The sequence below is a fragment of the Trachurus trachurus genome (genome assembly GCF_905171665.1).
Source record: "Trachurus trachurus genome assembly, chromosome: 9".
NCBI lineage: Eukaryota > Metazoa > Chordata > Actinopteri > Carangiformes > Carangidae > Trachurus > Trachurus trachurus.
In genome coordinates, this window is record NC_139895.1 from 953128 (window position 1) to 977773 (window position 24646).

The window sequence follows — 24646 nt, forward strand, 5'->3', positions numbered from 1 at the left end:
TGACCCAGCTGCTCACTTCTCATTGGCTGCCTGGCCGGCCGACGTCATGTGACACGAACGTAAACTCCGAGATCCAGGAAGGAAGAAGAAGGACGTTTCCACGTTTCCTGCACGATCCCGGCGAAAGAAACCGCTGCACACGTGTTCGGTCCGGACCGGACTGGACTTCACCTGGTCTTCACCTGCACAGAACCAGAACCAGCTGAGACCCGGAGCAGAGTCCGGCTGCAGCGGACAGCCCGACCCGGTGAGTGTGTTGGTCCTGAACAATGTTCCCTCTCATTTTCAAAACTCCTGAGCAGAAATTCACCTCCCTGATGAGCTGCTGGAGCGACTCCAAATATCAATACTATTGGCTATTACTATAATGATTAATAACAGATTATTTTGACAACATTAAAGGCTGCTCCAGTTACAGTTCATGAGAACAAAATACTATATTGTTTTGGCAAAATAGAGTTTGCATTTATTGCCATATGAACAATATGAAAAAACTAACTAACATCAAGTTGGTGTCATCAACTCTTGGTGCAGAAGCATCTTGATATGAACAGTAATAATAATTCTCAAGCAAAAACTTCAATGGTAGTTGCACTACAGACCACGGTTAAGGTCATAGCTACATTTCACAGTTTGAAGCCACTTTAGGGAGAAATAAACAGGAAACTAGTCGGGGATATGTGAGTGTGAAACTTTTTTTGTCTTCTGGGTGAAGAGGTGGAGCAGTAAAACACCTGAGAGGGAACAGTTAGTCCTGAACCAGAACCAGTTACAGTTTTACTCCATTGCTAAGACACATTATTTCTCTAAAGCTGCTCCCTCCTTTCCTCTAAACTGTCAACACAAACCCTACTACCCTAGCTCCATTCACAAAACCTCAGACTCTTCTTGCAAAACCAAACTTTCACCTCAAAACAGTTCAATCTGTGCCCAAAACTGAACTATGTTGTCAAATCAACATTAAAACCACTACTGATCAGTCACTAAACACTACATAGACACATAGAAAACACAATGAAGCTGTAGAAATAAATGTTTATTGTTCTCTGTAGCTACATGCAAGTTGCAAAACAAAAAAATAGACTGTGCATTTAGCTCTTCTCTCCTTCCCTTTCATATTAATACATTTTATTTGGAGGCGCCTTCAGGTCACCCAAGGTCACCTGACAAAAGAGGAGTGGAAGCATAAAAGATCATAGTAGCAATAAAAACAGAACAAACAAAACATGAAGATAAAAGCGAGTACAGTGCAGAGTGTCTGGATTATAGGGAGTGTTTTCACCCTCCTCCCTCCCTCCCTCCCCACATTCATTTCATCCCCTTTTACTTCCTTTACTTCCCTCCCTCCCTCATCCTCTCTTCCTTCACCCTGTCGTCTCTCATCTTCTCCTCTTGCAAAACAAAAAACCTGTGCACGTAGCACCTGTAGACAGTAAAAACAAGAAAGAAAAAAAGCACAAAAAGCAGAAATCCTCTGCATTTACATATACCACTTGTACAGTACAAAAACAAACAGAAATCTTGTGCATTTAGTACTTGTATGCAGTAAACCTAGGTATACATATAGAAATGAGAAGTGCAACACTCAGCTGCAGCATCATTTCTCTGTACTGGCTCAGGCCACAGGACTTCATCCTCAACTGGTTTTATATGAAGAGTTCATTTACAAAAGCAGATAAGTGCCAAGTGAAAAAAAAGAGCTGATGCTTTTGAATGATTCTTTACAGAGTGTTGTTTTCAATAAAGCTTTATTTGTTTGAGTTACATCTGGTTTTGTACGTCTCATCTCCTTGGTCAAAGCCACTCAACTTTGGTTTGACTGATGTCACCTGGTGTAAATAATAATTAAACATTTTCAATTTTTTTTTTTTTAAACAGAGTAATCTGCTTTTGCAAATGAACTCTTTATGTTCCCTCACATCATTAGACACAACCGGTGAAACCTGTGCTTTACTTGTGTTTGACTTTTGCCACCTGTGCTCTGCATTATGCAACACAGCTGCATAACAATGAAAATGTGCTGGTGAGTTGTTAAAGTCTAAACAGGTGAAAAGTGACTGGTTCCATCAGTGGTTCAGTGCAGAGTGATAGATATAACATATCTATCACTCTGGTTCAGGTTCAGTGTTTCAGCAACTGAGAAAAACTGTAATTCAGAGGAGGAAACGACAAGATTAAACTCTGTTGTGTTACAGATCATAGATAGTATACAGTAGTACTGACTAGATGCTGCAGCTCTACTGAGTGGAATGCGTCAACGCGGCGGCCATCTTGGTGAGGGGGAAGCCGTGTCTACTTCCTGTTAGAGGTCTATCAACCATTAACATCACTACAACTCACTGGATATTCAACCCATTCTCAAGCTGTTTAGTTTATTATAAATGTCAGACACATATTTATGATACAACAACAATTTTTTTTTTCTTTGTAAAATTTTTCGCCCGAAGTCTGCTGAGATAGGCTCCAGCTCACCTGTGACCCTAGTGCAGAATAAGCAGTATAGAAAATGAATGAATGAAAATGTTTTCATTTCATGCATAAATAGACTGAAACATGTTCTACAGGGTCTGACTGGTCTGACTGCTGGTCACACGTTTATATGTCTATGGTCAGAAACCCCTGACCAAGATGGCCGCCGTGTTGACGTACGCTGAGAAGCAAAAGGCGTCATCTAGTCAGTATCTGTATCTATGGTTACAGATGATCTGACACGTTTTTTATTTAACCTTTATTTACCCAGGCGAGCAAATTAAGAACAAAATTCTCCAAGTGCAGCCTGAAGGGGAAGGGGGAGGGGAGTACTAAAAGTGAAAACAAGGTTATAAATCCACCTTGTTTTGAATTTTTAAGTGGTGACCAGCTTAATGGGAGGACTGTGTGCTCTCCCTTGCCTTGCATATAAATTACACTTAAAAATTCAATATAATCCAATACAGTACAATAAAACCTGTTGTTGTGTCTCATCTGCAGAAGCACAGGATGTCTGAAGAAGCTCCACAGAAGGGGGACCAGTCCTGTCCCCAGTCTGCAGGGTCCACCCAGTCCACCCAGTCCACCCAGTCCCTGTCCCAGTCCCAGCCCCAGACCCAGTCCCAGCCCGGGTCCAGCTCGTCCAGCGGGCCCACCTCGGCCAGCCAGTCCTCCAGCGGTTCTGGGACCCTGAGCAGCTTGGACACGCTGCCCGTCACGCTGCCGTCCGTCCCCGAGGAGCCGGAGCCTCAGCCCTGGGGCCGGCTGCTGCCCATGGCCCGGGGCTTCAGGAGCCACGGTGAGGACTAGACCGGACCGGAACGGACTGGACCGGACCGGAACGGAGACCGGTGTCGGTACCAGATGTGTCCGGGTTGCGATATTTTTTTTCGTAGGATAGGTCCGGGAAAGTCCCGCCTTTCCCGCCTCTAATTGGCTAGATGGGCTCCATTTTCGACTCTGATTGGCTAGAAGGGCTCTCGCCTGATTGGTTGTTTGTTTTGGCTGTGAAACGGCTGTGAAACGCAGGCTGTCGGCAAAGTGTGATAAGTGCCTAGATCTACTTGACTCTCTCTACTTATCTAGCCTGTCTAGCCTCTACTGGTCTTTTTACTAAACTTAACCAACTCCTTTCTTCGTTGACTAAACCCAACCAACGGCTCAATTACACTTCTCAATCAAACTTAAAATGTAAACTAAACTTGGAATATAAATTTAAAAACTACATTTCTTGGAATGTGAAACCAGCGGGGATCGAACTGGGATTCACCACACCGCAGGCGAACACACAAACCGCTTCACCATGGCGTCTGATTACATCTTCAGTTGGTGTATATTTTAGTTTACTGCAGTACTGTTGTGAGATGACGTTACACGGCCAAATCAAACAACCAATCGGAGGAGAGTTCATCTAGCCAATCGGAGGCGGGGGAGGCGGGACTTTCCCGGACCTATCCTACGGAAAAAAATATTGCGTCCGGGTCGCGACTGGCGATGACGTGGCACATGGTGATTGGTCGTGGTTGTGTAATGCATTACTTTAGATGCTACCGCGGCGTGGATGTTAGCTACGTTAGTCTCTTGGCCCCGTAGTAAATACTGGACTCATCTGTCACAGACACATCTCTTCTCTTCTCTACAGTCTGACACCAAAATGGCAACTTTCAGACGGACAATGGGCTCTATGCAGCTCCACTACTTCCTGAAATAAACCAGCTCCTTCATTTCCTGTCTTACATTACTGGACCAACTGATGAATCCAGGTGTGACTGACCATTGTGACGACCCAGTCACACCTGGATTCATCAGGTTGTCCAATAATACAGGTAATACTCAGAAAATTAGAATATCGTGAAAAAGTTCATTCACTTCCCCATGATTGCGAACTGTACTGAACCAGACAGAGAGCTTTTGAAGGCTCAGGAACCCTTTGCAGGTGTTTTGGATTAATTGGCTGACAATTTGAGCTACAACATTGAACTTTTTCACGATATTCAAATTTTTTGAGATTCTGATTTTGGGGTTTTCATAAGCTGTAAGCCATAATAATCAAAATTCTAACAAATAAAAGCTTGAAATATCTTGCAATGCCTGTTATGAGTCTAAATAATATATTCATTTCACCTTTTAAGTTGAATTACTTAAATGAATGAACGTTTTCACGATATTCTAATTTTCTGAGTATTACCTGTATAAGACAGGAAATGAAGGAGCTGGTTTATTCCAGGAAGTGGTGGAGCTGCATAAAGACCATTCAGGAGAAGATGAACCTGTCTCTGTCTCAACAACACACTCAGATCTCCATGGCAACGTCAACCTACAACTGTTATAAATCCTCACGACCAATCACCATGCGCCACGTCATCACCAGTCTGTGTTGTGTGTCTGTGTGTGTGTAGACTGTCTAGAGGACCAGTAGTTTTAAGCCAAAGGTTGAACAAGTTGCAACAGAATCAAACTCATCTGATTAATCTGTTAGTTTTTATCCAATGAGGAGAGAGAACGGCATGCAGGGCTGTGTGTGCAGCCAAGGAACGCCGTGAATGTGGTGACGTAGCGACGAGGACTGTTATGGTGCGTTCAAGGAAACTCGTATTTTTCCGACCTGTGAAGTTGTATCAGTTCGATCTGGTGCGAGTTCACGGGTCAGAAGTTACGAGTGGCCGTTATAGTGACTTTCACCGGTAAAACAGGTCGGAGAAACACGAGTGGGTTGCCTGGAACGCTACAAAGTCGTAAGTTGTGACTTGAAGCTGTAATTTATGATTTCAAAAGCCTGCCTGGAACGCAGCATTAGCGAAAACGACCGGATCACTCACTTCTGCTTTAACATGAGAAAATTTGCAAAAAATTGCATAAATTCCACCGTTTTGACGGCACATGTGTATGAAGTTGCTGTGGTGGTACCGGCATGAAAATTGGAGTGAGTTGACTCCATCGGTCAACCGACAAGTTGACCACTTTAAATTTCAAGATGACTGCAATTTTTCACGACAGCCACATCCTTAGTAGAGCAGGTATGACATGAGCCAACAGGGCATAATCCAATTACGTATAGCTAATTTGCATACATACAACACCTGATCTAAACATTGAAGAGCAGGTGAAAATGTCTTGTTCAATCTTGTTAACATATAATATGTTAACAAGATTGAACAAGACATTTTTAACTGTAATATGATATTACAGTTAAAAAAACTTAAGGAATGGAACCAAAGACTACCCATGAGCATTAATAGAGACGGAGCATGTCATACCTGCTCTACTAAGGATGTGGCTGTCGTGAAAAATTGCAGTCATCTTGAAATTTAAAGTGGTCAACTTGTCGGTTGACCGATGGAGTCAACTCATTCCAATTTTCATGCCGGTACCACCACAGCAACTTCATACATGTGCCGTCAAAACGGTGCAATTTATGCAAATTTATGCAAATTTGCTCATGTTAACAAAGAATTTCAAAAAACGTGTAATACATTTTTTGTTTGTCTTAATGTAAGTAATCAACTCAGTAATTTTCATGGATATATCTAAAGATTAAAAATGTTACCCTATTCACGTGAAAAAAAATTTTTATATGCATATAAATGGGATATGTTTGGGTGTTTTTCTAAACTTTGCCCTAATGGGATTCTTCTGGGCTTTTTTTCCCTCACTCAGGACATGCTGAGGATACAAAACCAGTTGAGTTTGATTCTGTTGCAACTTGTTCAAACCTTTTCTCATAAAATGACTGGACTACTAGAGGACCAGTACCTGTGCTGACTGTGTGTTGTGTGTCTGTGTGTGTGTAGACTGCCTAGAGGACCAGTACCTGTGGTGACTGTGTGTTGTGTGTCTGTGTGTGTGTAGACTGCCTAGAGGACCAGTACCTGTGGTGACTGTGTGTTGTGTGTTGTGTGTCTGTGTGTGTGTAGACTGCCTAGAGGACCAGTACCTGTTTGGACGAGACTCCAAGTGCAGCTACGTCCTGGATGATCCCAACGACCGAGGATCCAAGAAGTTCAGGATCTACAGCAAGAAGCACTTCAGGATCTTCAGGGTGAGACAGACAGACAGACATGCTACATGCTACCGCTACATGCTACTAATAACATGCTACATGCTACTTCTACATGCTACCGCTACTGCTACATGCTACATGCTACTGCTACATGCTACTAATAACCATAGACTGTAGTCAGAACGGCTGTAGCACCGTGACGTCACCCATTGGTTTGGGGGAGTCTGTTTTGTGCCGCTCCTATGGGGTTTGAGCCGCGCCATGTTGGATTCTACTTGCCATATTTGGAGCGGTGGAGAGCCCGCCCACTGGCCTCGTAGCAGTGGCCCCCGGACCTGTCACTCAACGGTTCTGCGCCCTAATTGGCCAGAACTTTAAACCTAATAACAGTAAAACGGTAGAGTTTAAAAAAAATTCACCCCCCTCAGAGTGTGTGCGGGGGTAGAAACTATCGGTTGAGACCAAAAAAATAAAATGTACCAGGCTGTAAATATGTTTTTTTAAGCTGTAAAATCGGCTATTTTAACATGGGGGTCTATGGAGAGTTGCTCCCTTCTGACACCAGCCCCCAGAGGAAGAAGAGGGGATTGCAGCTTTTTGAACGCGGAAGTGAGCTTCACTTCTCAGACCCACAACTGCCCCCTTGCTAATAACATGCTACTGCTACATGCTACTAATAACATGCTACTGCTACATGCTACTGCTACATGCTACATGCTACTCATACATACTACTGATACATGCTACCGCTACATGCTACTAATAACATGCTACATGCTACTGCTACATGCTACCGCTACATGTTACTGCTACATGCTACTGCTACAGTTTGGTGATTACAGTGATTGGACAGTCCACTGTGGCAGGAAACTGTCTCACCTTTGACCTGTCTGTCTGTCTCTCTACCTGTCTGTCTGACCTTTGACCTCTCTGTCTGTGACCTGTCTGTGTGTGTGTGTGTGTGTGTGTGTGTGTGTCTGTCAGGAGGGCAGTGAGGTGTTTGTGGAGGACTTGAGCAACAACGGGACGTTTGTTGACGGAAACCTGATCGGTAAAAACAAGAAGCTTCCTCTGGTCAACAACGCCGTCCTCTCATTGGCCGAGCAGCGCAACAAAGGTCAGACACACGACTCGGGTTCAGCGCTCGGCACCGGGGCGGGGGGGCAGACACACCGGGGGGGGCAAACACACCGTGGGGGGACAGACACACCGGGGGGGGGCAAACACACCGTGGGGGGGGCAAACACACCGGGGGGGGGGGACAAACACACCGGGGGGGGGGGGGGGGGCAAACACACCGTGGGGGGACAGACACACCGGGGGGGGGACAAACACCTCACCTTGTCTCTGTCTTCGTCTCCAGTCTTCGTCTTCATCGACCTGATGTCCGACGACCAGTCCAGTTTACCTAAAGAGCTTCAGGAGAAATACATGCTGACTCGCCGCATCGGCACGTGAGTCTGAACCTCCACACGCTGTCATGTCACTTCCTGTATGAAGGTAGATTTGTGACTTTATTCAATCAAAAAAAAAGTTGCTTCCACCAAAACAAATATATTCACTCCAAAAAACTTCACTTCAGTATTAAAAAAAAAAAAATTCAATCAAAAAAAAAAGTGTTTGAATTCAAAAAATTATTCGAGACCCAAAATATTGCATTTGAATACTTTTTTTCTTTGATTGAAATTGTTCGTTTTCTTTTGTTGATTGAAGTGAATGTTTTTTTTGGTTGAAAATACTTTTTTTTGGTTTAAGTGAAGACATGTTGTTTGACCTGTTGCCCTCAGGAAGGCGCTACAGGTGCATCAAGTCAAAAACAAATAGATTCAAGAACAGTTTCTTTCCCACAGCCATTGTCACTCTGAACTCACACAGACACACCCCGGACTACAACCTCAACATATATTGCAACATACCTACTACCTCAATGTACTGTGCAATAATACATAACTCACTACAATATACTGTGCATATAATTTATTTTTATCTATTTATTTTTATACTATTGAAGTGTTTTTATATTGTATTTTTATGGTATTGCTTGTTTTGCACTGAAGGGGGGGGGCTCTAATGTCATTATACCGCGAGTATAATGACAAATAAAGACATTCTGATTCTGATGTCCTACCTATAATATGGCCCAAAGACAAAACAGATCACTTCAATCAAAAAAAATATATTTTCAATCAAATAATAACTCACCTCAAACAAAAAAAAACTTTTCAATCAAAGAAAAAAAGTGTTCAAATGCAATTTTTTGGGGTCTCAAATCATTTTATTTTGCATTCAAACACCTTTTTTCCTTGATTTGAGAATGTTGTAGTTTTTTTGAGTGAAAATAATTTTTCAAATAAAAGTTTATTTGTGTGGATTGTGGAAGTAACTTTTTTTTTGATTCAATAATAAAGACACAAATCTACCTTCATATTCCTGTTCCCTACAACTCAGCGTGTGTGTGTGTGTCTGTGTGTGTGTGTGTGTGTGTCTCTTTGTGTGTGTGTGTGTGTGTGTCCAGAGGGGTGTGTGGGGAGGTCAGACTGGCCTTCGAGAGATCCACCTGTAGGAAATGTGCAGTTAAGATCATCAACAAAAGCAACTTCAAATCAGAAGGGGTGAGTCTGCTGCCTGCTCTCTGATTCGCTGAGAATGTCCTCTTATAACCAATCATAGGTGGTGATGTCATCGTGTCACCTGTGTGTGTGTTTTTGTCCAATCACAGACGGCAACGAAAAACGCTAAGACGGAAATAGACATCCTCCAGATAGTGGACCATGTGAGTGACACAAACACCATGAACAGCCAACAAAGCCAGGCTAAGCTAAGCTAAGCTAAGCTAACTCAACTCCATCTCCACTGATGATCAATGACTGTATTGATTTTGGAGACAATGAGTTTCCTTTCCTTTCGACTGTGCGTGCAGTAACCATGGAGATAGAGCGGTATCGCCGTAATTAGCTTAGCTCAAACACTGGAAGTGTATGGGTCAGAGGTTGCGCTAGACTTTTTCGTCGCCGGTCATTTTGACTGACGGGGTCATAAAAATTCCGTCATAATCTATTTTTACCGGTCACTTAAATTTTTTTTAAATGATAATAATGCCATATTCAATAGCATTCAATTTTAATTCATGTTTAATTCATATCAAGTCCAAACAAATTACAGAGTCGGCGTCAGAGCACATCTAACCGTGGGTCAGTCAGTGAATGCGGGGGTCACTTTCTGCCACTCAACATCTAAATACAACGTAAATACGTGATGATGACATCAGTTTTCTGTCAACAATCAACATGCTAACCCATGTGTTATACCAAAACATCCAAATGATCACGTTTTCACATGCACTCGCACCGCATAGTGCACTGGCGTTAGCTCTCTCTCTCTCTCTCTCTCTCTCTCTCTCTCTCTCTCTCTCTCTCTCTCTCTCTGCCATCTCTCTTTACGCACGCACGCAGCCATTGCGCATCACTGAAACAACTGAAGCTATAGACCACACAGCCAGATGCAGCACAAATTCAGACAGGACAAGACCACACTCAGCTTTAAGTGTTGTAAACAATGCCACGGCGGGCAGAATACATTAAAAGAAGGCTTAACGTTACCTTTAGAAGAGTTGTGCGTGAAACGGTGATGTCCTACCCCCACCGCTCTACCTGTACCGAGACACACCGCTGTGTAGCTACAGCTACGTAACTTAACAGCTGACTACTGTCGGTCCCTCGGACACTGCAGATGAATCTCGCCCATTAAATCATTATCGACCGTCATATTTGCACTGACACGACTCCCATCAACATTTAATCCACTTGAAGGAGTTTGAATACTGCGGGGAAGCTTTCTGTCTTCTTCTCTGTTGTTAGTGTTTATGTGTGGCAGCACTAACAGCGCCACACACGCTCCACACAGGCCTAGAGGAGGTACTACAGCGTTTTCTACTGAGCGCACCAGCCAGCTGTGAGGTTGTTGTTGTTTTTTTATCTCATTCTCACCGTAGTGACTTTGTGACATTGTATATGTTTTATATCGTTATCCACCGCTCCATTTATTGATTATCCGCCGGCTTCATTGTAAACAAATGCACATGGCCAGACAGCCATGGCTGTGAATTGCAATCTGTCAAAATGACGGATGGCCTCAAAATCTTTCCGTCACCGTTTAAAAAAAACGGTCAATGACGGAAAATATCCGGTTAACGCGACCCCTGGTATGGGTACTGTTAGCCTGCCTCCTACCCGAGCTGAAATCAGCAGTCAGAAGCTGGTTTCATTTTAGCTCTAAACTCTGTAAATATTTCACTTTATCCACATTTCAAACATGTTTAGGAGAGAAAGTAGCCGTTTAGATCAGCAGTGTGTCGTTAATTTGTCTAAATACCAGCTGTTTACAATTTTGTCCGGACGAATTCGGCGCTACTCAAGCTAGCCGTTGTGACCAACGCACTTCCGGTTACTTTCACAAAATAAAACACCTGTTGCCCTTTACATACAGAAAACCATGATGATAGAATTTGTGCTTTTACTTTGAAATAGGAAGCTAACCTACCCTCGATGTAGCTAGCTTGAACCAAAATAAAGCGTCTTTGCTTGAACCCTCCGTTTTGACCGATCTGGTCCCGTTAGCGGCATTTGACCGCTCAAGATGCCTTACCGGAGAGTTTTGTCAGCTCTGAGACGAAGATCGGCCCGCCGGTTTCCGTTTAGAGTTGCTGAAGAGTTTCTCTGATGACTTTAGGTGGAGGCAGGCTAACACTACCCATACACTTCCAGTGTTTGAGCTAAGCTAATTAGCGACTTTAGGTGGAGGCAGGCTAACACTACCCATACACTTCCAGTGTTTGAGCTAAGCTAATTAGCGACTTTAGGTGGAGGCAGGCTAACACTACCCATACACTTCCAGTGTTTGAGCTAAGCTAATTAGCGACTTTAGGTGGAGGCAGGCTAACACTACCTATACACTTCCAGTGTTTGAGCTAAGCTAATTACGGCGATACGGCTCTATCTCCATGGTTACTGCACGCACAGTGGAAAGGATGGTGTCTATCTGCTAGTCATGGACTCGGGAGTGAGGCAAGACATGAAAAAAAAAATGTTGGCGTATCCCTTTAACCAGATTTCTCATTAATCCTGCTTCTTGTCTCCTGTCTCCTCAGCCCTGTCTGATCAGGACTGACGACTTCTATCAGACAGAGGACAGCTACTACATCGTGTTGGAGCTGTGAGTAAACATCTGTCCACATCTGTCAGACCAAGGTGAAGGTTGTTGTTGTTGTTTATAACGATGTTGTTGTTGTTGTTGTTGACAGGATGGAGGGGGGGGAACTGTTCCAGAGAGTCAAGACTCAGCAGCAGCTGGACGAGTCTGTGGCCAAACTATATTTTTACCAGATGCTGCGAGCCGTCCAGGTGAGCTCTGATTATCTAGGATTATCTTGGATTAGCTAATCCTGGATTAGCTAATCCAAGATGATTGGAAAAATCAGGTTTGACTCATCAGTGAATCCTGGAATAATCTGCTGCACCTTGGTTCATCAGGACGACTGATAGCTTTACTGTTAGTCCGACTGTTGGCCCGACTGTTAGCCTGTTAGTCTGACTGTGACTGTTATCCAGAACATCTTGGTTTAATGTGAAGAGAGAAGACATGAACGTGTGTGTGTGTGTGTGTGTGTGTGTAGTACCTGCACAGTAAAGGGATCATCCACCGGGACCTGAAACCAGAGAACATCCTGCTGTCCTCACACGACGACATCTGTCTCATCAAGGTAAACACACACACACACACGCACGCACGCACACACACACACACATACAGTGGTTGTAGAGTTACTTAAAGGTGTACAGAAATGGCCGTTTGTCCTGTTTGTCGCGCCGAGTTGTCACGAGCTGCAACACGAGTTTACCCGAGTAAGGAAAACGAATTTGATTGGTCGTTATCGAGCGGGCGGGATATTCAAAGCTTGGGGCGAGCCCGAGCTCCGTGTGTGTGTGCGTGTCTCAGACGTTTGATTGACGGATGATGGATCCAATATCAGTGGCTGGTGAATCGTGTACAGGCTGACGTATAATCCGTGCACCTGCATTATCCAATGAGAAAAAAAAAAATACACACTTTCATCCCGGATTTACTCAAAAATAGAATTTTGCACAAAGTTTGGCCTACATCCTCTGAAAGATGAGTTATTACACAAATTTTATGACCCAGAGTGGGCTCAAATTCAGTTTTCTTTTCTGTACACCTTTAAGCAGCTCTGCTCAACATCCGTGTGTGTGTGTGTGTGTGTGTGTGTGTGTGTGTGTGTGTCTCTCAGGTGACGGACTTCAACCAGTCCCGTATCCTGGAGGAGGCGGTGCTGATGAAGACGTTGTGTGGGACTCCTTCGTACCTGGCTCCAGAGGTCTTCACCCACGGCTCCACCTCCGGCTACGGCCTCGCGGTGGACGCATGGAGCCTGGGAGTCCTGCTCTTCGTCTGGTAGGAGATGCACCTGTACTACACCTTTACAACACCTCTACAACACCTCTACTACACCATCTGTTTCTCTTTTTTGTTCAGCCCCAGTGTGTAACTTATTATGAGCAAAAAGCAAATGTGACCTGATCCAGCAAAATGAGTCACAGTGACCCAAATTTTTCAAAATTGAGATTTTGGTATCAATGGAAAGATGAGAAAATAAGCTTTAAAACGATACCCTAGTCAAAGTCATACATTGGATAGTTTTTAAGATATGGCCATTTTAATTGTGGTCTTCCACTCACTGCTTTCCATTGAAAACCTGAGAAAAATGCGTTCAAACAATTTAGAACGTCTGTGGTTTAAAGCCTTCTGTGAATCTGGCATCTGTTACGTACCCGGTGATTACACGTACCGATAATATAATACATCCATAACACGTACCTTGTAGAGGCGCCGTTCAATGACCCTCGGAAAGCAGAATGTAACTATTCAGATGCTGTTTACAGCTCGTCTCTATCATAAACGGTTCAGAAGATATTTCATGTTTTGTAAAACAGATCCGCAAGCGTTAGCCTCGATGCTACGTTCGGTTTAGCGCCGATGCTACGCTTGGTTTAGCATCGATGCTAACGCTCGGTTTAGCATCTGGTCCCGTACTACGTGATTACACGTGGCTACCCTTGTCATAAATGCACCATTCAAGGACCCTCGGAAAGCGGAGAATCTCAGGATTCAGATGCAGTTTACAGCTCGTCCCTATCAGGTTCAGAAGTTATTTAGCCTCATGTTGTGCTCCTCTAGAGGGTTAAAAGTTGTAAGTCAACTTTAATCGTCATTTACGTGCCTTTCCTCAATTATCTGGACTATGAAACTTTGGGAGATTGTTTTTGAATGTCATTTCTTTGAAATTAGCAAAAAAAAATTGTTTTGATTTTCCTCGTTTTCCATGTTATCAGCTGATTATCTAAAAATAGAACGTTGCGACTTCCGACTCATTTCGCCAGAGCGGGTCACAAACCTGTCTTTCATAAATCCATATTTGACTGAAGGTGAATCTCAGCTGCATCCAGATGAAAGCTTTCTGGTTCCTTAGAATGAGTTGTTACAAGTCGTTACAGATACATAAGTGGGCGACGCACCGAACCGAGGCGGCCATGTTGCATCGTGACCGTAGGTAACCACGGAAACGGCCTGTTAAAACTGTCACCACTGTGTAGTGTGAGGAAGGACGGAGGCACTGGTGTTGCATTCAGGTGCAGTCAGGCAGACGGCCGTCGGCAAACCAACCGGATGTCATTTTACTAAAACAATACCACATCACCATGACAACATGTTGTCAGACGCTTGTTTATCCTGTTACATGCAGCGTCTGTTGTCTGTCTGACGTCTGCCCCATTTCACCTGAATGCAACATCAAGAATACATTCAGATATACAACCGCACCTCTAGATGGGGGGGATTCCTACGTACTGTACCTTTAACTGTACCCCCTGTCCCCCTCTCTTCAGCCTGGGGGGCATTCCTACGTACTGTACCTTTAACTCTATCCCCTGTCCCCCTCTCTTCAGCCTGGGGGGCATTCCTACGTACTGTACCTTTAACTGTATCCCTGTCCCCTCTCTTCAGCCTGGGGGGCATTCCTACGTACTGTACCTTTAACTGTATCCCTGTCCCCCTCTCTTCAGCCTGGGGGGCATTCCTACGTACTGTACCTTTAACTGTATCCCTGTCCCCCTCTCTTCAGCCTGGGGGGCATTCCTACGTACTGTACCTTTAACTGTATCCCTGTCCCCTCTCTTCAGCCTGGGGGGCATTCCTACGTACTGTACCTTTAACTGTATCCCTGTCCCCCTCTCTTCAGCCTGGGGGGCATTCCTACGTACTGTACCTTTAACTGTATCCCCTGTCCCCTCTGTCTCAGCCTGGGGGGCATTCCTACGTACTGTACCTTTAACTCTATCCCTGTCCCCTCTCTTCAGTCTGGGGGGCATTCCTACGTACTGTACCTTTAACTCTATCCCCTGTCCCCCTCTCTCAGCCTGGGGGGCATTCCTACGTACTGTACCTTTAACTCTATCCCTGTCCCCTCTCTTCAGCCTGGGCGGCATTCCTACGTACTGTACCTTTAACTCTATCCCTGTCCCCTCTCTTCAGCCTGGGCGGCATTCCTACGTACTGTACCTTTAACTCTATCCCTGTCCCCTCTCTTCAGCCTGGGGGGCATTCCTACGTACTGTACCTTTAACTCTATCCCTGTCCCCTCTCTTCAGCCTGGGCGGCATTCCTACGTACTGTACCTTTAACTCTATCCCTGTCCCCTCTCTTCAGCCTGGGGGGCTACCCGCCCTTCCATGAGAAGTTTGGTCACCAGTCGATCACAGATCAGATCATCAGAGGAGAGTTCACCATGGTCCCGTCCAAGTGGAAACGTGTCTCAGACCAAGGTACTGCAGTAATACTGTAATACTGCTGTAATAATACTGTAATACTGCAGTATTACAGCTATAGTACTGTAATACAGCTGTAATAACACTGTAATACTAGTGTTTGTATGTCTGCCTGTTTTGGAGCCCAAACTAATGACAATTTTCTGTCCTTGCGATAGACAATGAAGTTTTTTGAATTGAATACAGCTGTAATACTACTGTAGTACTGCAGTATAGACCGAATCTCCTTGTTGTTTACATTCTACTTCCTGGTAGAAAACCAGCTGTAATGTGAATGAGATCAATAGTAACGAACGAGAGTTTAGCTATATATCATATTTTTCACCGTTTAGACAAATCTGAAATGATTGAAGAAACATTACTATTTCTGTGTGTGTGTTTTGTGTTGCTATGTGTTGTATTTATTCAGTTTGGGGGAATCACAGTGTCTAGAAAGCATCAGTGGCTCAGCTGACAGGGACAGCTAACAGTAGCTAAGCTAACGGCAGCAGCTAAGCTAACAGCAGGACGTCAGCTGTTAAAACCCTCCCGTTGTGGGACACGACATGAAACTACTCCAGTTAGCTCAGTCATGTTGGAACTCAGATATCCGCTGGAGAAAATATTTTTTCATGGAGCGTTTATTGAGTCACTGAGTTATTAAAGTTAAACAGGTAGCTAACCGTTAGCCCGACTAATCTATGATAACCATGACTAATTACAAAAATGTGCACACAGAAATAGTAATGTTTGTCCAATCATTGGTTTTATAAACTTTACAAACATCAGATTAGTCTAAACGGTGATATAGTGACGTGAAAAATATAGTGAAACTCTCGTCCGTCACTATTGTTCTCATGCTGGTTTTCTACCAGGAAGTAGTTGTAAACAACAAGGAGATTCGTCTTATTACAGCTGTAGTATATAAAAATAAAGTATTCTCTATTCTATAGTACTGTAATACAGTTGTAATAATACTGTAGTACTACTATAATACAGCTGTAATACTGTAATACTGTGTCTGTGTGTGTGTGTGTGTGTCAGCGAAGGACGTGGTGAGGAAGCTGCTGGTGGTCGACCCCGCGGCGAGGATGACGATAGACGAAGCTCTGCGTCACCCCTGGTTACAGGTAAGTGACTCACCTGTTGCCTAGCAACGCTGCCCAGCTGCATCATGGGAAGTTTAGGATCCAGAGTTTGAGCCGTTTGTGTCTGTGAAGGATCCAGGGATGAAGAGAACTGCTGAACAGCTCATGTTCCCTGATGGAGAAGCTGCTGCTGCCACGGTAACGGAGCCAAAACCTGCTGCTGCTGCCGCGGCAACGGGTTCGTCCAGGAGGAAGCGAGGGCGGGAGGAAGAGGAAGAGGAGGAGGAAGAGGAGCATCCGGCCAAACGCAGCCAAGCCCCGCCCCCTGCCCCGCTGTAGCCGACCAATCGGAGAGAGCCGTTCCTCAGGTCACATGATCACTACTGAGATTCTGTAAATAATAAACATGTTTTCTAATAATAAAGGTTTTTATATTTTTCAGTTTGTTGCTTTGTGACTTTTACACAAACTCAGGTACAGACGCCGTCTCCATGACGACGCATCACCTCGCCTGTAGAAACTGACTCAGGGTATCCGCCGGGTCTTGAAAAGTATTAAAAGGTGATAAATCAATTTTGGGAAAATTAAGACCCTTAAAAAGTATTAAAAAGTCTTTTCATGACTTTATAAAGTCTTAAATATTGAAGGTATTTTTTCTGAATTAGCTGTCCAAGAGTTTGAGTTGTAAAAATTGCGGAAGTGTGTGAATTTATTTGTTTTATCCCAGCTTTTTTAAAATTCTGTTGTATCATAGTGGTCTAAAGTCTTTATCACAAACTAGAACTGTTCAGTTAAAAGTGTCACTGATGTAAATGGTTACAGCTTGAAGTGGCGCTGAGGTATTCAAAAATATTGAGAAGGTCTTGAAAAAGTCTTAAAAAGGTTTTGAAATTAACTTCCAGATTCCTGTATAAACCCTCTGACTGTGTGAGTGTTTGTGTGTGGTTGCCGTGACAACGCTGAGGATGAAGAGTGAGACAACGAGACAACGAAGGCGTTGGTGGAAAAATAAAACCTTTATTGTCTAAATCTGCTGATTGATCAGAACTCGGCTCGTGACCTCACTCCCGTCGCCGTGGCTACGATGAGGTCACAGCTACGATGAGGTCACAGCTTGGCGGCCTGGCGGCGGTCTCTGAGCGCGTACAGGACGGCGTGGGCGCGGTCGAAGGCGTCGCCCACGGCCGACTGGACCCTGCTCCTCCAGCCGAGCAGCCGAGGACGAGACAGCAGCACATCCCTGGCCCCGCCCAGCGGCTACACACACACACACACACACACACACAGAGACACACACACACAGGTTAGCCACATGGGGGAGGGGCTTAGTCCACAGCAGCGGTTCTCAAAGTGGTTTTTATTTGTTTTCCTTTTTTTTTTTTTTTTTTTGAGAAATGTTTACCACTTTTTTCTTTTAAGAAATGTTCCTTTTTTTTTTTTTACCACTTTTTTTACTTTTTGAGAAATGTTAACCACTTATTTGAAATTCTTTTTTTTCCTTTTATTGCTTTTTATGAGAACTTTTACCACCGTTTTTTTATTTATTTATTTTTTTTAACGGTTTTGGAGAAATTCTATCACCTTTTTTCTAGAACATTTTTAATCTTTTTTTTTTTGGGATACATCTTTACTACTTTTTATTATTTTTATTTAACCTTTTCTTTTTGACATTTTACCACTTTTTCCTGGAACTTTTTAAAAACTTCGTCTTCCAACCTCTGACTTTAATTCTTGATGAATGAAAACATGAGTCTGTCTTGCGCCGGTCAAAGAATTTCACGGTGTGGAGGCTCATAAATGTAGTGTGGAAACACTTCACTTTAACAAAACTCCTCGTTGTCCCTTTAAAGATTTTTGAGAAATGTTTACCACTTTTTTTTTTCCTTTTTTTTTTTTTTAATTTTACCACTTTAAAAAAAAAAAAATAAAAGTATTCTTTTTTCCTTTTATTGTTTTTTTATGAGAATTTTTTACCACAGTTTTTTTTTCCTTTTTGTTTATTTATTTATTTATTTTTTAGAATTTTACCACTTTGTTTCTTTTCTTTTTTTTTCTCTCTTTTAGAAATTTTGCCACGTTTTCTAGAATTTTTTGAAAAAACGGTTTTGGAGAAATTCTACCACTTTTTTTCTAGAACATTTTAAACTACTACTTTTTATTATTTTTATTTCACCTTTTCTTTTTGACATTTTACCACTTTTTGTAGAACTTATTAAAAACTTTTTTTAATAGAAATATACCCACTTTCTTCTAGGACTTTTTTTGGATAATTTTTTCCACTTTTTTCTAGAAATGTTTAAACGTTTCTGGAGAAATTGTGCCACTTTTTCCAGAAATTTCTCTACAATATTTCCCAAACTTCACGCCTTTGGCCCTAATTTGAACGACAATGACTAAAACAGTGATGTACTTCAGTCTCAGAACAAATATTTGTGTATTTCTGCTGTTTGTCCAACGGGGTCCGTGCCTCCGTGGTCTAGTTGGTGTCAGTTTGAGAACCGCTGGTCAACGATGGTGATCGACCAATCAGAGTCTCTCACCTGCATGAGCTCACAGACGGCGAGCAGGTCGGCCACGGTGATGTCATCGCCGCAGAGGAAGGGCTGTCGCCGTAGGAACATGGACTCCATCTTGTCCAGAGTGTCGTCGAGCTCCGACAGCGCGCGACCCAAACGCTGCTCGTCCACCGGGGAGCGCGTCTGGGCGGGGAGGAGCACCTGGGGGGGGGGGGGGGGGGCAGTCGTCACGGTTACCGTAGTTTATAGATAATATATAATACTATAATAATATATAAAACTAAGACTAAAACGTTTTAGTGACAAAATCATCTAGTTCCAGAGGTCGAGAAAGTCCAAGTAGAGTCTCAAGTCTTTGCTCTCAAGTCCCAAGTCAAGTCCAAGTCCTAAGATTTTAGTTTCGAGTCCCAAACAAATTGATTATAATGAATGATACGTAAAGATCATGACCACGCCTCAGTTGTTCAGTAGTTTATATTAGGGATGGGAACGACACGGGATTTGGAAAATCAATTGTCGAGGCCCATATGTCGACTTTTTGTCGAATTGTCGGCCCTTTTTTTTTTTTTAACAGCAGATATGGGTCAAGTAGCTATCCCATTTAGAAACAGTGGATTTGTTTTATTTTAAATATTTTATTTCATTAGGGGAAAAGTGGCACTTTCTGCTGTTTATTTGAATAGGAAATATTGAAAGACAAAATGCAATTTACACATGGAAATCCCACAAGCCCCGCCCCCTCGACATTTCGACACTCCATTTTTTTTGTCGAGGGGAGCATGTGTCGATTTTTTGTCGATTTGTCGACAAAAGTCCCATCCCTAGTTTATATTTTTATTTTTTATTTTTATTAATATTCTCTTGTGATATGCTTTGTCAATATAAGCACTGCCTTCTCATGCCAATAAAGCTATTTAAAATTGACGTTCAGTAATAAATATTGAACATGTTTAATATTTACGATTGTCGGCGCCGACCGTTTTACGAGCCGATTGTCGGGAGAATTTAAATCTTAAAACACCACACACCACAGGGGAATCTCATAAAATAATCTTAAGAGCCTAATATAAGATTATGTGGCCAGGCTTTAAGATAATCGGCCGATTTTTGTCTTTGGTCGGAAAGGGGAAATTCGGGGCAAAATCAGCCCGATTATCTTTATGTGTGTGGTCAAAGTCAAGAGGGTTAAGTCCAAGTAGAGTCTCAAGTCTTTGGCATCAAGTCCCAAGCGAGTCCGAGTCTTTTTTTGATTTGATTAAGCAAGTCTTAAGTCATCAACATCGGGACTCGAGTCCAAGTCAAGTCTCAAGTCTCGAGTCCAAGTCCCCACCTCTGCTAGTTACTGTAATAAAACTAAAACTAGAACTATCTCCAAGCTCCAGGTTTGATGCTAAACGTCAGTAAAGTAAAGTTTCATCAGATCACAGCAGCTTAGTTGTAGTTTCCTTGTCGATGTCTAAAGCTGCAGACTTTAGAAAACGACTTGGAGTACGACCCACAGGGAGATAAGAGGGGGGGTTTTTTTTATCTTTATTTAACCAGGTTTGTCCCATTGAGATCCAAGATCTCTTTTGCAAGAGAGACCTGGCCAAGAATGACAGCACATAGTTTCAACACATAGTCACAAAAAGTTCATCTTCAGAGGTCTGACAGAGGCTTTCTCCTAAAACCTGAACAACTACAACTACGACTAAAACTAAATAAAAACTAAACTAAGACTCAATAAAAACTAGTCAATTCCTCTAAAATAAAAACTAAACTCAAACAGATTCATCACTTGTTGAACTCACTAAAACTAAAACTAAAACTAGAACTAAAAATCAAACTGAAAAACTAAATAAAAATAAAAACTCATGAACACTGTGTGTGTGTGTGTGTGTGTGTGTGTGTGTGTGTGTACCTCCAGTATAAAGACTTTAGCAGCGTGGGGTCGTGTGTTGCTATGGTGCCAGGCCGTGTACTCGTCCACTCGGGCTCGTCTCTCTGGTTGCCGTGGATACCAGTGCTCTGGGACGTCGTACTTGGTGACCAGGTACTTCAAGATGGCGTCACTGCACAACACACACACACACACACACACACACACACACACACACAGGTCGATGTTGTGTTCCTTGATCCTAAAGTTGCTTCGACCAAAACAATTATTTGAGACCCAAATAATTGCATTTGAACACTTTTTTTCTTTGAAATTGTTCGTTTTCTTTTGTTGATTGAAATAAATGTTTTTTTTTTGGTTGAAAATACTTTTTTTGATTTGATTTTTTTCAATCAAAAAATATATTTTCAGTCAAATAATAACTCACCTCAAACAAAAAAAAATGTTCAATCAAAGAAAAAAAGTGTTCAAGTGCAATTTTTGGGGTCTCAAATAATTTTATTGCATTTTGCATTTTTCCTTAAATGGGAATGTTGTTGTTTTTTTGAGTGAAAATAATTTTTCAAATAAATTTGATTCAATAATAAAGACACAAATCTACCTTCATATTCCTGTTCCCTACAACTCAGCGTCTGTGTGTGTGTGTACCTCTCCGTGAGGACGAAGCTGCCGTCCACCATGACAGGAACCTTCTGCATCGGGTTCAGCTTGGTGAAGTCTGGAGTCCTGTGTTCACCTGGAGGACACGGCGGTGATGTCACTGAGCTGTGATGTCACTGAGCTGTGATGTCACTGAGCTGTGAGGTCACTGAGCTGTGATGTCACTGACGCAAAACAATACGGAAAAAAAATAGTCCGAAAAATGTAACCGTCATACGATTTAAGAGCCGTTATTGTAAACCATCTATGTTTAATTGCACATTGGACCAACGCGGCCAAGGTACGTTTTATATGAGACTGAGTTGGCATAGTATGCAGAATTACAGAAGCAATAGTTTGGGATTTTTGGATTCATTAACAGTTAAAGGGATACGCTAACATTTTTTTTTTCGTGTCTTGCCTCACTCCCGAGTCCATGACCAGCAGATAGACACCATCCTTTCCACTGTGCGTGCAGTAACCATGGAGATAGAGCCGTATCGCCGTAATTAGCTTAGCTCAAACACTGGAAGTGTATAGGTAGTGTTAGCCTGCCTCCACCTAAAGTCGCTAATTAGCTTAGCTCAAACACTGGAAGTGTATGGGTAGTGTTAGCCTGCCTCCACCTAAAGTTGCTAATTAGCTTAGCTCAAACACTGGAAGTGTATAAGTAGTGTTAGCCTGCCTCCACCTAAAGTCGCTAATTAGCTTAGCTCAAACACTGGAAGTGTATGGGTAGTGTTAGCCTGCCTCCACCTAAAGTCGCTAATTAGCTTAGCTCAAACACTGGAAGTGTACGGGTAGTGTTAGCCTGCCTCCACCTAAAGTCGCTAATTAGCTTAGCTCAAACACTGGAAGTGTATAGGTAGTGTTAGCCTGCCTCCACCTAAAGTCGCTAATTAGCTTAGCTCAAACGCTGGAAGTGTATGGGTAGTGTTAGCCTGCCTCCACCTAAAGTCGCTAATTAGCTTAGCTCAAACGCTGGAAGTGTATAGGTAGTGTTAGCCTGCCTCCACCTAAAGTCGCTAATTAGCTTAGCTCAAACACAGGTAGTGTATAGGTAGTGTTAGCCTGCCTCCACCTAAAGTCGCTAATTAGCTTAGCTCAAACACTGGAAGTGTATGGGTAGTGTTAGCCTGCCTCCTATCTGAGCTGAAATCAGCAGTCAGAAGCTGATTTCATTTTAGCTCTAAACTCTGTAAATATTTCACTTTATCCACATTTCAAACATGTTTAGGAGAGAAAGTAGCCGTTTAGATCAGCAGTGTGTCGTTAATTTGTCTGAATACCAGCTGTTTACAATTTTGTTCGGACGAATTTGGCGCTACTCAAGCTAGCCGTTGTGACCAACGCACTTCCGGTTACTTTCACAAAATAAAACACCCGTTGCCCTTTAGAAAACCATGACGATAGAATTTGTGCTTTTACTTTGAAATAGGAAGCTAACCGACCCTCGATGTAGCTAGCTTGAACCAAAATAAAGCGTCTTTGCTTGAACCCTCCGTTTTGACCGATCTCATCCCGTTAGCGGCATTTGACCGCTCAAGATGCCTTACCGGAGAGTTTTGTCAGCTCTGAGACGAAGATCGGCCCGCCGGTTTCCCTTTAGAGTTGCTGAAGAGTTTCTCTGATGACTTTAGGTGGAGGCAGGCTAACACTACCCATACACTTCCAGTGTTTGAGCTAAGCTAATTAGCGATTTTAGGTGGAGGCAGGCTAACACTACCCATACACTTCCAGTGTTTGAGCTAAGCTAATTAGCGACTTTAGGTGGAGGCAGGCTAACACTACCCATACACTTCCAGTGTTTGAGCTAAGCTAATTAGCGACTTTAGGTGGAGGCAGGCTAACACTACCCATACACTTCCAGTGTTTGAGCTAAGCTAATTAAGGCGATACGGCTCTATCTCCATGGTTACTGCACGCACAGTGGAAAGGATGTCGTCTATCTGCTGGTCATGGACTCGGGAGTGAGGCAAGACACGAAAAAAAAATGTTGGCGCATGATCCCTTTAATGTTTGTGGTCCGGGGTGGGGCTGGGGGTCCTCCAAGTTACCTCTTGCCCGGGGCCTGCAGAGCGTCTAGAAACGCCCCTGCTCTGAACAACCACATGTTGTTGTTTTGGAAACTAGAGACACTTTGACTTTCTACTGCTGCTGCAAGGCTAGCATTAGCATAAAGCTGCTGCTGCTGCTGTTGGAGAGTCTTTCTTTAACAGAAACATTAGGCTAATTATAATGTAATAGCCTATAATATATAATATAATATACTACTATGGAGAGTTCAGCTTTAACAAACAGAGTTTAAAGTTCTGCTACTGGTTTACAAATCACTGAATGGTTTAGGTCTAAACTACATGAATGACATGTCAGTAGAGTCTAAACCCAGTAGAGCTCTGAGATCTACTGACTCAGGTCAGATAGTGGAGCTCAGAGTTCAGACCAGACCTGTGCAGCATAACAACAACAACAACAACAACAACTTTAAACTTTATCTAGCCTATTTTCTTTTATTTGCTCTTGCTTTTAACTCTGTTTTTTGTGCTTGTTTTTATTCTGTCTTATGCTTCTTTTTTAATGTTCTGTCTTTATGTAAAGCACATTGAGTTGCCTTGGTATGAAATGCGCTATAGAAATAAAGATGCCTTTACTGCGGAGCCGCGAGGATCTGGGGCAAAGTTCACCAGGACAAAGTTCACAACAGGAAAACAAACCAGAACAAGGTCTCGGTCTCTAGTCTCTAGTCTCGGTCTGTAACGTTAGTCCCGGTCTGTCCCGGTCTGTCCCGGTCTGTAGTAACTCACCTCTCCTCAGGGCCACGGTGCGGACTCGGTGCGGGATCCCGGTGCAGCCCAGCAGGATGTGCAGCGCGCGGCAGGGCTGCGACAGCAGGTCCAGGTAGACCTCCAACACACCTGCTGCTGCTGCCATGGAGACGGGGACAGGGACAATGAGACAGGACAGCGAGCTGCACCGCTGCTCTTCCTCTGAGACGCTGCAGATGACGTCAGCTGCTCTTGCGCGCTCCCGTAGCCGCCGCTGCGCGCTCCCGCATGCAGCGTCATGAACATGTTTTGGCTTCACTGAATATGATAAAAAAAACTAAATTCTCAGTTTTATATGATTAATTTGTTAATTATTTTATTATTATATTATTATATATTATTTTCTATTTTTAT

The 24646-nt window shown here is 43.1% G+C and overlaps 2 protein-coding genes across 2 annotated transcripts; one reads left to right on the plus strand and one right to left on the minus strand.

Moving 5' to 3' along the window:
• Positions 1–94: 94 nt before the first annotated feature.
• chek2 (checkpoint kinase 2) lies at positions 95–16772 on the plus strand (the record flags this gene model as incomplete). Its single annotated transcript, XM_083979029.1, has 14 exons — positions 95–247; positions 2971–3268; positions 6384–6508; positions 7454–7586; positions 7833–7923; positions 8985–9081; positions 9189–9242; positions 11616–11680; positions 11769–11868; positions 12141–12227; positions 12774–12937; positions 15248–15363; positions 16390–16475; positions 16566–16772. Exons 2-14 carry the CDS (start codon positions 2980–2982, stop codon positions 16770–16772), a joined length of 1614 nt encoding a protein of 537 aa, XP_083835155.1. The 5' UTR covers positions 95–247; positions 2971–2979.
• Positions 16773–17430: 658 nt separating this feature from the next.
• Positions 17431–24521, minus strand: gstt2 (glutathione S-transferase theta 2). The gene is made up of 5 exons (XM_083979059.1): positions 24272–24521; positions 21477–21564; positions 20850–21000; positions 18974–19150; positions 17431–17690 (listed from the first exon to the last, which is right to left on the minus strand). The coding sequence occupies exons 1-5, from the start codon at positions 24396–24398 to the stop codon at positions 17541–17543; spliced, it is 693 nt and encodes a 230-aa protein (XP_083835185.1). The 5' UTR covers positions 24399–24521; the 3' UTR covers positions 17431–17540.
• Between the last annotated feature and the right edge of the window lie 125 nt (positions 24522–24646).

Coding starts and splice junctions, on each gene's coding strand:
- gstt2 (XM_083979059.1), bottom strand. CDS start 24,398: ATGGCAGCAGCAGCAGGTGTGTTGGAGGTCTACCTGGACCTGCTGTCG. Junction 19,151..20,849: donor CTAAAGTCTTTATACTGGAG/GTACACACACAC, acceptor CCCCCCCCCCAG/GTGCTCCTCCCCGCCCAGAC. Junction 17,691..18,973: donor CCGTCTGTGAGCTCATGCAG/GTGAGAGACTCT, acceptor GTGTGTGTGTAG/CCGCTGGGCGGGGCCAGGGA.